Below are 16,099 nucleotides of genomic sequence, written 5' to 3'. Positions count from 1 at the left end.
AAATCATGTGAAGTATTAGTACAGCTTTATAAAGCCTTAGTAAGGCCACACCTGGAATACTGCATCCAGTTTTGGTCACCACATAACATAAAAGATGTTGAGACTTAGGAAGTACAAAGAAGAGCAACTAAGATGATTCAAGGCCTGGAGACAAAAACATAAAGAACGGTTGCAGGATTTGGGTTTGGCTAATCTAGAGAAAAGGACTGGGGGGAAATGAAAGCAGCATTCTAGTATTTGAGAGGTTGCCACAAAGAGGAGGGGGTCAACTTATTTTCCAAAGCACTAAAGGGCAGGACAAAAAAGATGGATGGAGACTAATCAAGGAGAGAAGCAACCTGGAATTAAGGAGAAACTTCCTAACAGCGAGAACAATTAACCATTGAAATGACTTGTCTTCAGAAGTTATGGGTGCTTCATCACTGGAGGTTTTTAAGAAGAGACTGGACAGTCACTTGTCTGAAATAGTATAGCATCTCCTGTTTCAGCAGGGGGCTGGACTAGAAGACCTCCAAGGTCTTTCCAGCTCTATTCTGATTCTGATTCAGTAAAGAGAACCAGCATTTTCTGAGTTTTTCTAGCTTTGATGCCATATAGTCCATTTTAAATTTCCAACTGCTTCTGCTGATAGTAATATGGGAAAAATATAGACATGTGAAAACTGTTTTACTATTTTTTTTATTCATACAAAAATATCTCTCTCAGCCTGACCAGACAATGCTTCTATTGGACAAGAGTGACCTTGGATCTTAGACCAGTCACATTCTTTCAGCCCAAGAAATGGGCCAATCAGAATTACAGGGTCCCTTGATGGACCTGCTGCTACTGGCCACATAATCAGCATCAGGTTCTTTGTTGTTCATTGGAATCCCCTTGCAGCACTTTCTGTTATTTGACTCACAATAAATAGGCATGAAGAGCACAATTACTCGGCCTTGTTACTATGGCAGAATAGGGATCTGCGATGGGCAATTTATGCCAGTGTACTTTCTGCCTTCTCAAGAGCCAATGGATGGGACTTTTAACCTGACCATCAGGATGAGTCCAGAGAAAAATATTGGGCGTATGAATAAAGCTGGATCTGAATCATCATTACAATACATAATAACAGTCACACTCAGTTCAGCATTACTTCTTGCATGTGCTGAAGACTCCTCTTGGTAAGCTTTCACATGATTTAAGCTTTAGCATTTTGGGGAAGCATCAAAGAAATGGATCTGTAGCTGGAGGACATCTCCCATCGTTCTTTTTCCCCTTCCAAGACTACCAGAAGAAAATAGCAAAACAGGTTTCTAAGTAAGTATTGTTTCCTCCCACCACACAACACTTCTTCTCCATCTGCTGCGGAGTCATTGCCTTCCAAAGATGCCTCCTCCGTTGCATCCAGGGTTGGCTCCGGGGCAAATGCTGCTACGGTGACACCTGTATCTCTGAATTAGTGGCAAGGCCACATTAAGCCCTGGGCCGCTAGTTGCTGATCCCTCTTTCCAGCCTCTCCGCTGGTAGCTCGGGAAGAGAGTTGCACGGGACGTCACAGGCTCCTCTGGCCATGCGCCGCGTTTGTAACACCGAGCGTCCTTTGGCCTGTTTGCAATTGCATCAAATGCCAGACTTCTGGGTCGTGCTACCCCCGAAGTTACCTTCTTGGCAATTGCCTCTGCCCAGTGGCGTAGTGTGGGGGGTGCAAGGGGGGGGGCCGGCCGCACCGGGCGCAACATCTGGGGGGGCGCATTAGATGCATTTTACTTTAATTACATCAGTATTTTCATAACAAACAATACACGTGCTTAGGGGGGGTAAGGGTTTCTTTAACTAATCTAGTGGAAGAGACTCGAGTGCTAAAATCCACTGGTTAAAGGTAAAGGTAAAGGTTCCCCCGCACATGTGTGCTAGTCATTTCCGACTCTAGGGGCCAGTGCTCATCTCCGTTTCATAGCCGAAGAGCCAGCACTTGTCCGAGGACGTCTCCGTGGTCATGTGGCCGGCATGACTAGACGCCAAAGGCGCACGGAACGCTCTTACCTTCCCACCGCAGTGGTCCCTATTTTTCTACTTGCATTTTTACGTGCTTTCGAACTGCTAGGTGGGCAGAAGCTGGGACGAGTAACAGGCGCTCACTCTGCTACGCGGCACTCGGGATTCGACCCGCCAAACTGCTGACCTTCCGATGATCGACAAGTTCAGCGTCCTAACCCACTGAGCCACCGCGTCCCTCCACGGGTTAGGGGGACGCAAATTACTTGCCTTGCCCCGGGCGCTGACAACCCACGCTAGGCCACTGCCTCTGCCCTCCCACGTTCCCCCACCTCCCCCGCCTAGGCCAGCGTTTTCCAACCTTAGGAACTTGAAGAGGCGTGGACTTCAACTCCCAGAATTCCCCAGCCAGCTGGCTGGGGAATTCTGGGAGTTGAAGTCCACGCCTCTTCAAGTTCCTAAGGTTGGAAAACGCTGGCCTAGGCAACCTCGATCACCCCCCCCCCCGTCCTCTCCCGCTCCCCGCCTGCTGCAACGATTGATCCCTTCTCGAAAGGCTGCCCTATCTCGGCAAGCACGATTTCGGCGCTGGGTGGACTTTAAGCGTTCCCGGATTGCATCGCAACCCTGGCGTGACACAGCTCGGTGAAGAGCAGGCGGAATAATTATTATCGGACGGGGGAAGTGGCTGGAGCGAGCGAGCGAGCGTGCTCCGTCCCCGGCGGGTGCATCCGCGGCGCGCTTTTCCAAGCAGCGCCCCCGTGCCTTGAGCTGCTCCGTCTGCACACGAGCCCGGGATCCGCCGCTTGCGCTCCCTCGCTCCGCCCCGCCGCCTGCTTTTCCCCCCCCCCTCTCTAGCAGCTCCTCCAGCAGCAGGAGTAGTAGAGCCGCGCCGAGCGCCGCCGCTCTGGCTCCCTCTGCGCTTCGGAGGGAATCTTTTTGATCGCCGAGAGCTGCAACGGATTCATTGGGACCAGAGAGCAGAAAAGAGGCGCGCCCCCCACCCCCACCCCCCGAATTGGAGCGTGCATCGGAGGAAGAAGGGAGAGAGCCAGCGAGCCAGCGAATGAACCACTGAGGCTCCGACCTCGTAAGTGATCTTGGAGGAGAGTTGGTGGTGCACCGTGATCGGGGTGGCGGGTGGCGGGATCGAAGTCTTAGGAAAAAGAGTTACAGGTGGGAAAACTTCCTGATCGAGGAAGGACCGAAGCGAGACTGGTCCCGATGGATAATCAAAGCAGGTCTGGTTGGAAAAGTGCTACTACTTCCGAGTCTCTCATTGCTTACGCTCTTTTGGTGTTTTTTTTTAGGCTGCGGTCGTGGGCGCGCTTATATTGGAAATTATTCCTTTGCATTTAATGGACTTTTCTTTCCCGGGCAAGCAGAGCGCACAAGGAGCAAGATGTGTGATCTGTTGCATGTTTTACTTAGAGCCCCGTCCACGGATGGGATGGACGCCGGAGTTGGCTTGCATGCCTTCCCTCTCAGCTGCGTTAGAGTCAAAGCGCCTTAAGAGAACCTCCTTCCTAGCAACAGATCCTTAGCGAGGCTTCTTCCCATTGCACTGCCTTTATTCTATTCAGGCTGGTAGAAAAGAACAAATCCTAATGGTACATGATAATGTTTACTGTGTTGCCCAGTTCCCTCCGAAAGAAAAGTGGATGTTTCTGAAGCATCTTGGGCAGCTTTCTTCGGTATGTGCCTTCAGATGTCTGAGAATTCCCTTTGGCGGTTTTGACTGGCAGTTGGATCCCCAATTCTTCTGCAGATTTTTTTTTAATTTTAATTCCATTTATATCCCGCCCTTCTCCGAAGACTCAGGGCGGCTTACAAGCTTAGCAGTAGCCTTCATTCTATGTATATGCCTGCTTATTAGGGCTTTCACACACACCCCAGCGGCATTATTACAAAGTCAGCTTAATTGCCCCCAACAATCTGGGTCCTCATTTTACCTACCTCGGAAGGATGGAAGGCTGAGTCAACCTTGAGCCTGGTGGGATGCGAACCTGCACTAATTGCAGGCAGCTGGTGTTACTTAAGGAGGCATTAGCCCACTGCTCCACCAAGGCTCAGATGGTGGACGTATGGGTTATGTGAAGAGAGAGGGTCTGTGCAGTGTAATATTAACACCCCACCACCACCACCTTTACTTTGACTTCCTCATCTTTATCCCCAACTCATTCCTCAGCTCTTCCCAACTGTTGAGAATGAGGGCTGCCCAGCTAGGATTCCCAGTTTTAGTTTCAACTTGGTTTCTGTGAAATGCATTCATCCCCCTCTCACCTGTAATGTGAAGAGCAATGATCAAAATGATGTGCTGAGATAATGCGTGCACCCAAATATGTGCAAGTATCTGTATGCTCCTCTCCCAATCTAGAGATCGTTGCAATCTGATCTTTTTTCCAACACCAACAACACGATAGGGTAACCTTTTCTTTTCTGACTTAAAGGGAAGAGAAGGGCGCCCACATTAATCAGGAATGTGGTTTCTTTGATTTTTGTTAGGTTGATCCCGGCTATCCATGAGTTTTAGTTTAGTGTGTTAAACAAATGCAGCCATTTATGGGTTAAATTAGTAAATCATGATGGAATAAGCTATGGTTGAGCTAAGTTAGAGTGACAGGGAAAGACAGCTCCTACTATTCCCAGTGCTCTTGAGGGTCTCTCTTTGCCTCTCTGATGTTTTGAGTGGCTCAGCTATAGCCAGGTACAACTGGAGACTATGACTTGACTCAGTCCAAGTTTTATTCCTGAAGAGAGTAAAAAGATCTTGTGTAATATAGCCTGAACTTTTTGATAAAAGATGGGTGTGTAAATGTAACTAAACTCAGATATTAATTTTAACCACCCAAGACCTTTTACTTAATGTTCTTCAACGCCTACCATTTCCATACCTACCTCTGCTGCTTGGATCCAGTGCTGCTTGTTTGATTCAGTGAGGGAAGCCAGCAGGAGAAGAAGCTGGCAACAGAAGGTGTCTCCTTCGACCAAAGAGCTATCTATCCTAAGCGTCTTCCCTGCTCCAACGTGTTCTTTTCCTCTTTTCAAGTCTGATTTGATTAGGAGCTGCGAGACAATATCCAGGAATGAGAATGGCTGCTGTCTGTTTTGAGACACCCAGTATATGTCAGCAGCTCCCAGTCAAGAATGAAATAGAGCAAATAGAGGGAATACTTGGATGGAAAGTGAAATGCTCTTAGGAGGGCTGGTGTCAGCTCGTGCCATGCCAAGGAACTATTAAAAGTTGGGTTAAGTCTTGTTTTGACAGAGATGCTGCACATATATTTAGAAAGATTAAATCACATTGATTCCCTCTTGGCAAATTAAAAGAGACCCACATTGTGTACATTTTATCGTTTGGAATGGATTTTTCCAAGACGAGACCGGGTGGGTGGAGATCACAATTGTATGGGATGATGGGCAACTGCAGGCAATAACTGAAAGGAGGGATAGATCCAGATTCCACTGTTTTATGGCATCAAAGAACAGCTTCACTTAACACTATGATCCGAAGTTTACTGCACTTAAGATTACAATCTTTGTAAAACAAAAAACAAAAAAAAACCATGCCATGCTGATTTAGGTCTTAAAAAGAAAGGTTGCTTTTTTGGTAAAAACAGAGTACTGAATGAAAGCAAATGATGGATGGAATTTCCTTGCATCCAGGTGGACTCTGAATTGGATTTATGTGTAAATCTATTACAAAAATAGTAATAGGGATACAGTGTAAACTGATCCTTGAAAAGCCTCTATGTAAAATATTGTTACCATCCAAAGGGACAAAATATGCAAACTTATTATAGCAAAAACATTGAATGGATCCAGCATATATCTCAGTAATTTGTAAATATAGATGAATGGTTGGTTACCTCTCGAGGCATCTTCTTGAATTGGTATTCCTTAACATATAGCACAAGTCTTTTTGTGGGGAGAGGGTTTTTAAGAATTATCTTCTTGCAAAGAAAGGACCAAATGTGAGAGTGTGGCAAGAAAAGAGTTTGCTGTTCAGATGTAGGACTCCGAGTATTTGAATACAATCGGCCTTTTGATTTCATAATTGAAAGTAATCAGGATTTCAGAAATATTTAAATTAGCTAGGATGCTGTGCCGACAGACTTATTTGCATACATCAGGATCTGCAGCACTTGCAGAATACGGACAGCCAATGAGAATGTGCTCCTCTTGACAAAAAGATGAGCACAAAGATACCTCAGTCTCTCCCTGACCAGTCCCTCCGTGAGGGAATAAACAATTTTAAACTGTATATTTACCTCCTGATTTGAAGGTTCTGCATTTTGTCTCATTTACCAGCTTCTCCAATGGCCAGAAATGTTATCACCTCTGCAGAACCACTCGGAAATTGCCCAATTGCCTCCCACCCCATCCCCCCACCCCCACCCCGTCCTGTGCTTTCATTGGCACAAAAATCTTGGTTCACAGCACTGATGGCATTCCCTTGTTTTGGTAATGAAATGCCTGCAAGAAAACAAGCAAGCTCAGAGAGCACCAGGGACACCTCATGTCAACCCTGAGCTACAAATCACTCTCCTTTATTTGCACAAAATATGTAGACTGCAGCAGAATGAAGTCAGGAAGGAATACAGATAGTCCTTGTCTTACAATCAAAATTGGGCCAGAATTTCCATTGCTACGCAAGGCGGTTGGTTGTTAAGTGAGTTGCAGCAGAGTTTACTTTTTCTGCCACAGCTAAGCGAATCATTGCAGTTGTAAAGGGAAACAGGTGGTCATTAAGCAAATTGCAACTTTCCCCGTTGACCTTGCTTGTTGGAAACCATCTGGGAAGGCTGCAAATGGTGATCACATGACCCCAGGATGCTGCAACGATCATAAATGCATGCCCTTTCCCAGCCCCCCAAATTTTGATTATGTTGACCGTGGGAATGCTGCGATGATCATACATGTGCGGATTAGTCATAAATCACATTTTTTCCCAGTGCTGCTGTAACTTAATCAACCACTAAGGGAATGGTTGTAGGTCAAAAGGACTACTTGTATGGGAGTTGGAAGTTCAATTTGCTTTGTGAGCAGATTTTCGGCCACAGATCATAATGCCCAAAATCTGGGATACACATTTACCTGAAAGTGGCACTATCCTGTATAGAAAGGTCAGACCAGACCATGGTGGCCCAGTGGTTAAAATGCAGTATTGCAGGCTTATTCTGCCGACTTCCAGCAGTTCAATCCTGACAGGATCAAATCCTGTCTCAGCCTTCCATCCTTCCGGGATTGATAAAATGAGGACCTGGATTGTTGGGGGGGCAATAGGCTGACTCTGTAAACCGCTTAGAAAGCGCTTTAAAGCAATGTCTAAGGTAAAGGTAAAGGTTCCCCCGCACATGCGTGCTAGTTGTTTCCAACTCTAGGGGCCGGTGCTCATCTCCGTTTCGAAGCCGAAGAGCCAGCACTTGTCTGAGGACATCTCCGTGGTCATGTGGCCAGCATGACTAGACGACAAAGGCGCACGGAACGCTGTTACCTTCCCACCGTAGTGGTCCCTATTTTTCTACTTGCATTTTTACGTGCTTTCGAACTGCTGGGATGAGTAACAGGCGCTCACTCTGCTACGCGGCACTCGGGATTTGACCCGCCAAACTGCCGACCTTCTGATCGACAAGCTCAGCGTCCTAACCCACTGAGCCACCGCGTCCCTTTAATATATGTCTAAGTGCTATTATTATTGTTTACCTCCATACCATAATCTGAACAGATTTGAAAATGACCCAATTTACAGGTAAATCATTTCGAAAAACAAAACGCAATAAAGAATTCCTTCAAGTAAAATGCGGTAATGTTTCCCTTGCCAAAAAAAAAAGATTAGCTAGACTAAATTGACAATGAAATTTTATCAATATTTAACAAGAATGAGTCTCATTGAATTGTGTGAAATATATTCTTGTGCAAGTAAACATAGAATTGCATGTTTAGAGATATCTAATATTCACCCCTTATTATTTGCGTACATGTTGTGGAGGGGAGATTTCTCGTAAATAAAAAGTACTGTAGGGTATTTGTTTTGAAGAAGTAAGTAGAAAAGTGTTCTGATTTTCACACCTGAACTTTTTGAAAGTACAAGAGCAGAGGCTGATAGCTTTTTGACAGAGTGTCTGTCTGTTTCAGTAATTACAATTTTCATGGGGTGAGGCAAAGACATTGCTGAAGGGACAAGATATAGAGTTTCCTACTTGTTGCTTAACACACACGTTTGCTTTCTCGCTTGTTTGTTTTCCTGCTGAAAATCAGGAAGAAACCAGTGATGATTTCTGACATGTTTTCGGAGAGGAGACTCTACAATTAGGGGGGGGGGAAATATTGGGAGTTACCTGTGGCTTGCAAGCTACAGAATGCTATCCTAGAAAATAGGTTGTGAGAAAAAGAAATATTAGAGATTGTTAATCTTCTAGCTGATTCTTCCAAAATAATCTCTTACAATTTGCGACTGGACCCCTGTATTCATTCTTTTATAGTAAATACAGTATTATTTATTTATTTATTTTATATTATTTTAATTCCATTTATATCCCGCCCTTCTCCGAAGACTCAGGGCGGCTTACAAGCTTAGCAGTAGCGTTCATTCTATGTATATGCCTGCTTATATATTAGGGCCTTCGCCCCCCGCCCCCAAGCGGCATTATTACAAAGTCAGCTTATTGCCCCCAACAATCTGGGTCCTCATTTTACCTACCTCGGAAGGATGGAAGGCTGAGTCAACCTTGAGCCTAGTGGGATGCGAACCTGCACTAATTGCAGGCAGCTGGTGTTACTTAAGGAGGCATTAGCCCACTGCTCCACCAAGGCTCAAACCCTAGTTTGGTTTGTACTCTAGCGCTAAATGTAATATCTCGAGGAATTACTCTCTTACTAGAAGGTATCTTTCTCCATACTTTTCACATCCGTGCAAAGGGATGCATTTAACCTCAGCATTGTTTCTCCATGAAAAAAACAACAACCCATAGGTTGTGTTGGTGGACAAGAAGTAATAAGGACTTGGTTCCCATTTGCCAGAATGATATTGTTTAAGATGGTCAGCTGTTGCAATGTAGGAGCTGGCTACGTCTCAAAAAACTCTGCAGTCCAATCTCGTCCTTGCCTCTATGGAGGTGCAATAATATATCATACCCCTTACCTGGAAACAGGATTAAATAAACTGCAATTTGCATTACATTTGGCATTTTCCCTTATCACCTGACCTATAATTTGGGAATAATCTGGTGTATTGTTTAATGAATGAGAAATGAGTTGAGGAAATTTGTGTCAGAATGAATTTTGTTGAACAAGCTTGGCTTTCAGCCTAACCTATTTTATAGGGTTAACATGAAAAAAAATGAAACTCATATACAACACATGAAGCTTCTTTTTATAGGTAGTCCTCGACGTATGACCACAATTGAGCCCAAAGCAAGCAAGACAGTTAAGTCAGTTTTGCCCCCATTTTGCGACCTTTCTTGCCACAGCGGTTAAGTGAATCATTGCAGGTGTTAAATTACTAACACAGTTGTTAAGTGAATCTGACCTCCCTATTTTTTTTTTAAATCCCATTTATATCCCGCCCTTCTCCGAAGACTCAGGGCGGCTTACAATCTAAAGCACAAATCAATGTGCTTAGCAATAGCCTTCATTCTATGTATATGCCTGCTTATTAGGGCTTTCGCCCCCCCCCAAAAAGCGGCATTATTACAAAGTCAGCTTATTGCCCCCAACAATCTGGGTCCTCATTTTACCTACCTCGGAAGGATGGACTGCTGAGTCAACCTTGAGCCTGGTGGGACGCGAACCTGCACTAATTGCAGGCAGCTGGTGTTACTTACTTGTCAGAAGGTCGCAAAAGGGGATCACGTGTCTCCAGGACCCTGGAACTGTAATAAATACATGCCAGTTTCCAAGCATTCAAATTTTGATCAAGTGTCCGTGGGGTTGTAAGTATGAAAAATGTTCATAAATTGCTTTTTTCAGTGCCGCTGTAACTTCAAACAGTCACTAAATGAATGGTTATAAGCCAAGGACTACCTGTATGCATTTTAATAATAATGTCGACAACAGTAATAACAATGGCAATCCACCAGAATAATGTTTTGAGCATCCTAGCAGTAATGGGTTCAGTCTCATCTATTATTAACAGCATTCTACAGGGAATAGGAAGTAATCCTCTAAGCCATGGGTGTCAAAGTTGATTGCATCACGTGACATATCATGACACTTTTTGCCTTTGCGCAGCCAGGGTGGATGTGGCCTGCGCGTGATGCATCTGGCCCGCAGGCCGCCAGTTTGACGGCCTGCTGTAAGCCAAAGTTTCTCAACCTCAGCAATTTGGATTTGTAGACTTCAACTCCCAGAATTCCTCAGCCAACACGCAGCTGTGGAATTCTGGGAGTTGAAGTCTATACATCTTTAAATTGCTGCGTTTGGGAAACACTGCTCTAAACTTCGGCATCTCCCGAAAAGTTCCTAAGGGAGGCTGAGGGACCTTTTGAAACAGCATGACTAATCTGAGGACACAATGATTATCTCCCATCTCCTTTTTCCAGTGGGAAATCCTAGTCACTTCATCTGTGGTAAATGATGGGACTGTTAAAGACTGTTGGCAGCAGATTTTGTTGAATCTCAGGACCAGATAAATGGGAGAATTATACTTGGTGGCCTATGCTGAGATTTCTCTGTTACAGATAACATCCAGATTAATGATTATATGAGACAGAATTCATATGAGAGATCAAATAAAGAATTATCCCATAATTTATTTCTCATTTATTTTGTGCTTAGATACCACTTTATCTTAGACGACCCTGAATCAATCAAGATGGCGTCCTCTTTTGCTTGAAGAAGATTTCTTGTCAGGCAGACAGTGACAACAGTTGCATCATGGATCAGGATAATGAGTTGCCCAACACCACAGTCTTCTGGTTCCCTTCAACTTCTCAGTTCGACAGTTTCTCCCCAGAGACTCCGGCTACTAATATTTCCATCAATATCACAAGCCACCACTATGACTTGACTAGCAATGCCATCCTCACCTTTATTTACTTTGTGGTGTGCATTGTGGGCCTCTGTGGAAATACTCTAGTCATCTACGTCATCCTTCGATATGCCAAGATGAAGACGATTACCAATATCTACATCCTTAATTTAGCTATAGCTGATGAGCTGTTTATGTTGGGCTTGCCCTTCCTGGCTGTGCAGGTGGCTCTCGTTCAGTGGCCCTTTGGGAAAGTCATCTGCCGGATCGTCATGACAGTGGATGGAATCAATCAGTTCACTAGCATCTTTTGCCTCACAGTCATGAGCATGGATAGGTATCTTGCTGTAGTACACCCCATAAAATCTGCTAAATGGAGGCGCCCAAGAACAGCAAAGATGGTCAATGTAGCTGTCTGGGGCATCTCACTTCTGGTCATATTGCCCATCATGATATATGCTGGAGTGATCAATAATCACGGAAACAGTAGTTGTACCATGATTTGGCCAGATGAGTCTGGTGCTTGGTATGCTGGCTTCATCATTTATGCCTTTATTCTTGGCTTCCTAGTACCCCTAACCATCATTTGCCTTTGTTACCTTTTCATCATCATCAAGGTGAAATCATCTGGCATTAGGGTAGCTTCCTCCAAGAGGAAAAAGTCAGAGAAAAAGGTCACCAGGATGGTCTCCATTGTTGTTGCTGTTTTCATCTTTTGCTGGCTGCCCTTCTATATCTTTAATGTCTCATCAGTCTCGGTGTTTATTGTGCCAACACCCGTCCTCAAGGGCATGTTTGATTTTGTGGTGGTCCTCACATATGCAAATAGCTGTGCCAATCCTATCCTTTATGCCTTTCTGTCTGACAACTTCAAGAAGAGCTTCCAGAATGTCCTCTGCCTGATGAAAGTTGGTGGCATGGACGAAACGGACAGGAGTGACAGCAAGCAAGATAAGTCCAGGCTCAATGAAGCTACAGAAACCCAGAGAACATTGCTCAACGGAGACCTTCAGACAAGTATCTGAGACCCCAGCAGTGGTCAGTACATCTCCATAGCTTCTTCATGGAAGGCAGCAGTCCATATCAAATGACAGCAAGAGCCATTGACCCTTCTCTTAAGGGAGCAGCAAATGTATGTGATGAAAAGGGCCCATCACAGCTCTAGGCTAGGTTATGAAGATACTAATCAAAAGAAGAAGTATATTGTGGGGTGATAGACTAGACATACACATTTGTGTGTGCACAATAATACATGCATGTATAAAGGCATGATGTGATCAATCATAATAAGAAAGTTTGTACTAGATCCATCAAAGAATGTCTATATTAGATTCATCAAACTGTGCTGTCTTTAAAAAAAAATACCTTGACTGATAAGGTTTTTCCAGTACTGAACTATTCCCTTTCCAGGATTTGAACTATAATTTTAAAATGATTGGACAAGCATTAAATAAACAACAAAATCCAATTCTGAACATTTTGTATTAATCTGGGACCATTGGCATCCTCTTCCCATTCTAAAATTAGATGCTCTGAAAGTTTTGAGTTTCTGCCCTTTTTAGTTAACAAAACACTACTTTCATGTATTCAAATCAAATTAAAATAGTCATGATACTATTTGCAAGTTGGAAGAGGATAATGGGTAAACTATAGATGCATAAATATTAAAAGAATAGCTAATAAAATGTTATCTTAGGAATGAGGATTGTATAGCTCGTTGGGGAATAGAGGAATGTCTGGAGCCATAACCATATTGTTTTTCTATGAATTCACAAAGATTATTTATTTTGCCATGTTACTATCCCTTGGTTTCCTACATAATGGTTTTCTTGCAGAAAATAGGGCAATTGGATCTCACATGCAGGATGCCCACTAGGTGGCAAGAGAGAGACATTAAAACTTCTTACTCTTTACTGCCATCTTTATTATTTTTTTCAGCACTATTGTTGGTGGCCCCACAAAAAGACATTTTGTAAATAGAGCTGATATTACCAAAGTATGAACACAGGTTTTCCATATTTGACAAATGGATACAAAATCTACACTTGAATTATTATATTATATGGACTATTATATGGAGTAATCAACTTTTGTGAAGCAAACCTTTTTAGCATACTGAGTCTTACTCCAAACTTTGACATTTTTAGATAAAATCTTCATACAGGTTTTTTATGTTGGCTTTTGTTCCTGTTGCTATATTAAATGGACCCATACAACTACCCACAAATTTGTCAGCTAATGAGTATACATAGTCCTCAGTGTGGTCCAAAATTTTCTCCCAGGTAAAAGCAAACCCATAGTGGCTTGTGTATTTATGGTTTGTAGGAGAGAATTTACTCCACCTTGGGCTCAAGGTTAATATACGTAATACTTCTTTAATAATCATTTCTGTTACCTATGTCCTATCCATTTTGCTAAGATCAGAAAAGATCATAAACTTTTGATCATTTGATATTTAGCTAATAGGTAACATTCATATATGAAGCAGCCCTGATAAAATTACAGTGGCAAATGTGCACTATCATACTTGTTGCTTGCTATCTTTTCTTTATATACATGGTGGTGCAGTGGTTAGAATCCAGTATTGCAAGCTAATTCTGCCAACTGCCAGCAGTTTGATTCTGAGCTGCTCAAGGTTGACTCAGCCTTCCATCCTTCTGAGGTCGGTAAAATGAGGACGCAGATTGTTGGGGAAAATATGCTGACTCTGTAAACTGCTTAAAACAGGGCTGTAAAGCACTATGAAGCAGTATATAAGTTTTTTTTTTAAAAAATGATTTTTTAATATAAACATCTTGATATTTGGTAAACAGCGTGTTGTCTGGGTTTATATTTACAGAGTAATCACTATCAATTTCTATATTCCAAATTATATTCCACATTATAGCTTTGCTTGATTTTCTCTTCTTCCAATAATATTCTCTTTGCAACCTAAATTAATACAATTCTTATTAATTTGATAAGTAACAATTAAATATAAAGGTTTTTCTAAAATTTCTACCACTAATAATCTTATCAATATCATCCTTCTTTTTTATCTGGTCATCTTGGTTGCCTCGTCATAAATCCTGTTTACAATTCTTATTTAAATTTATTTTCTCTACAATGTCCAAAACATTTCTACTGGTTAAAATTTCCCCAGAATTAATTACCCTAAAGTATTTAAATCTATTTTCATATCTTAAAAAATAAGAAAAAGACACAAAAGAAAGACATAGGAAAAGAAAAGACATGAGAGAGAGGAAAAAAAGGAGAGGAAAGAAAAAGAAAATAATATACTACTTAAAATACGTATCCCTCTTGAATTAGTACACACTTATTTCCAAATTCTTTCTGTTCTTTTTTACCCATAATTAAACGTATATTTAACCTTTAAATGTTCCATTTAATAAATCCAATCATCTAATCTTTAATTCTATTCAAAACATTGTTTCCCATTTTTAGTTATCCATTGGAATTTTCTTAAAATCAATTACATTTAAATATCTAAAACATTTCCTTTATGTTAATCATCCAACACATTTTTATAATTCTCATATTGAAAAAGAAAAGAAAAGAAGAAGAAAAAGATACTGTCTTACTTAGAGTTCATCCCTCTTAAACTAAAATCTTTCAATTTCTTCAGCATATTCAAACAAGTGTTTAATTTTTAAATATTCCCTCTGATACACCCCATCATCTAATTCCTCAATTCTCACTTTAGCCCTCTTCTTTTGCCAAGCATCTCTCAATCAATATATTCCATTGTGTCAAAGAGTCTTTCCATAATCTTGTACATGTCATGGATATAGTAGACAAATCAAACATCATGTCTTTGTAAAAAGATTTTGCCCCTTCATATTCATTGAAGATTTCACTAAAAAATTTACTTTGTGATTTTAAAGTTATCTTTTCAATGTTCAATGATTCTTGTAAGTCCTTCTGCACTTGAATCTCCACTAGTTTATGTTCAGTTGTCTGCTTTACATGATCTCTCTCATTTTTTGTTTTCTGATCATTTGATTGTTGTGACATTAAATTGAGAATTTAAAGTTTCAAATTCATTTTTAATTTCCTCATGGTTTGAAGTTAATATCATTTGCATTTGTTGTAACAGAACAAACATTTCTTCCTGGTAAGTATTTATTTTTTCTTGGTATGTTCTTTCTGCAGATCTCTGATGCTCCATAATGACCAAAAGTCCTTTCTCTGCCAATCACTTTAAAGTCGCAGTTTTAACAATATTTATAATCCAGGAAGGTCAATTTTTTTCTAAGTTTTGTAGTTCTCATTTTGTAGATAGTCCAGCTTTGTTTAATCAACACCTTGAAGGTCACAACAACAGGGTTCTCTTTCTGGGCTGTATATTTAGGGTAGTATTTTCATCCACCATTAGATGTCAGCACCAGTCCATCTTTCAATTCCCTCCCCCCCCTAAACTTAATTTGCAGCTTCCCTTTAGGGGAGGGTGGAACAAAGACACACACACCCTCACTTACGGAGGATTTTAACTTCTGGGGTTTTTCTTTTTTTCCCCTCAGGAAATCAGTCAGGTAGAAGAGAGAAAATCAATATTCTTACCCAGTTCAGTCACGCTGTTTACAATCACGCTTAGTTTAGTGCTTTTGGGCTTCGGCTGCATGTAGCTTGGGCTGGATTCATGAATGACGCTAACCTTTCTTCTGCCAGGTTTTAGAGAGCTTTCCCCACACGTCCAGATCGACCGCTGTCTCCCCAGGATCGACGGGGCTTCCCTCCTTCCTTGCCACCTCTCCATGGCAGCTTTTGGCCCAATTAGGGTCCCCAAACAGAAAGAAATCAACTGTAGGGCACAGAGCCCGCGATCCCTCGGCTGCTGCGCTAAACTGTGCAGAACCGGAAGCCGAAGCAGTATATAAATCTAGGTGCTATTGCTGTTGCTATATTCTTAAGGATCCTGGTTAAAAAAACAAAAATCTGGCTAAATTACTAAATGAGGGACCAAGCTGTAACACTGACCCACATGGAAAAGGAATCTTTGTGCACTTCCCTATATCAGTAGTAAGGAACCTGTGGCTTTCTTTGGTCAGGTTTTTTTTTTCAACCTTGGCAACTTTAAGATATATGGACTTCCAAAATTCCCATGCTGGTTGAGAAACCCTGGGAGTTGAAGTCTTAAAGTTTGCCAAACTTGAC

The 16,099-nt window shown here is 42.1% G+C and overlaps 1 protein-coding gene across 1 annotated transcript; it reads left to right on the top strand.

The window, feature by feature from the left end:
* The first annotated feature begins 2,923 nt into the window (after positions 1 to 2,923).
* On the top strand, positions 2,924 to 13,819 carry SSTR2 (somatostatin receptor 2). Its single transcript, XM_083351835.1, has 2 exons — positions 2,924 to 3,064; positions 10,753 to 13,819. The coding sequence occupies exon 2, from the start codon at positions 10,852 to 10,854 to the stop codon at positions 11,968 to 11,970; it is 1,119 nt and encodes a 372-aa protein (XP_083207961.1). The 5' UTR covers positions 2,924 to 3,064; positions 10,753 to 10,851; the 3' UTR covers positions 11,971 to 13,819.
* Positions 13,820 to 16,099: the final 2,280 nt, after the last annotated feature.

Source organism: Vipera ursinii (genome assembly GCF_947247035.1).
Source record: "Vipera ursinii genome assembly, chromosome: 2".
Taxonomy (NCBI): Eukaryota; Metazoa; Chordata; class Lepidosauria; order Squamata; family Viperidae; genus Vipera; species Vipera ursinii.
Note: the sequence above shows the minus strand (reverse complement) of the source record. Positions and strands in the feature narration are given on the sequence as shown.

Excerpts from the sequence above, each read along its gene's own strand:
- SSTR2 (XM_083351835.1), top strand. The coding sequence starts at position 10,852 with ATGGATCAGGATAATGAGTTGCCCAACACCACAGTCTTCTGGTTCCCT.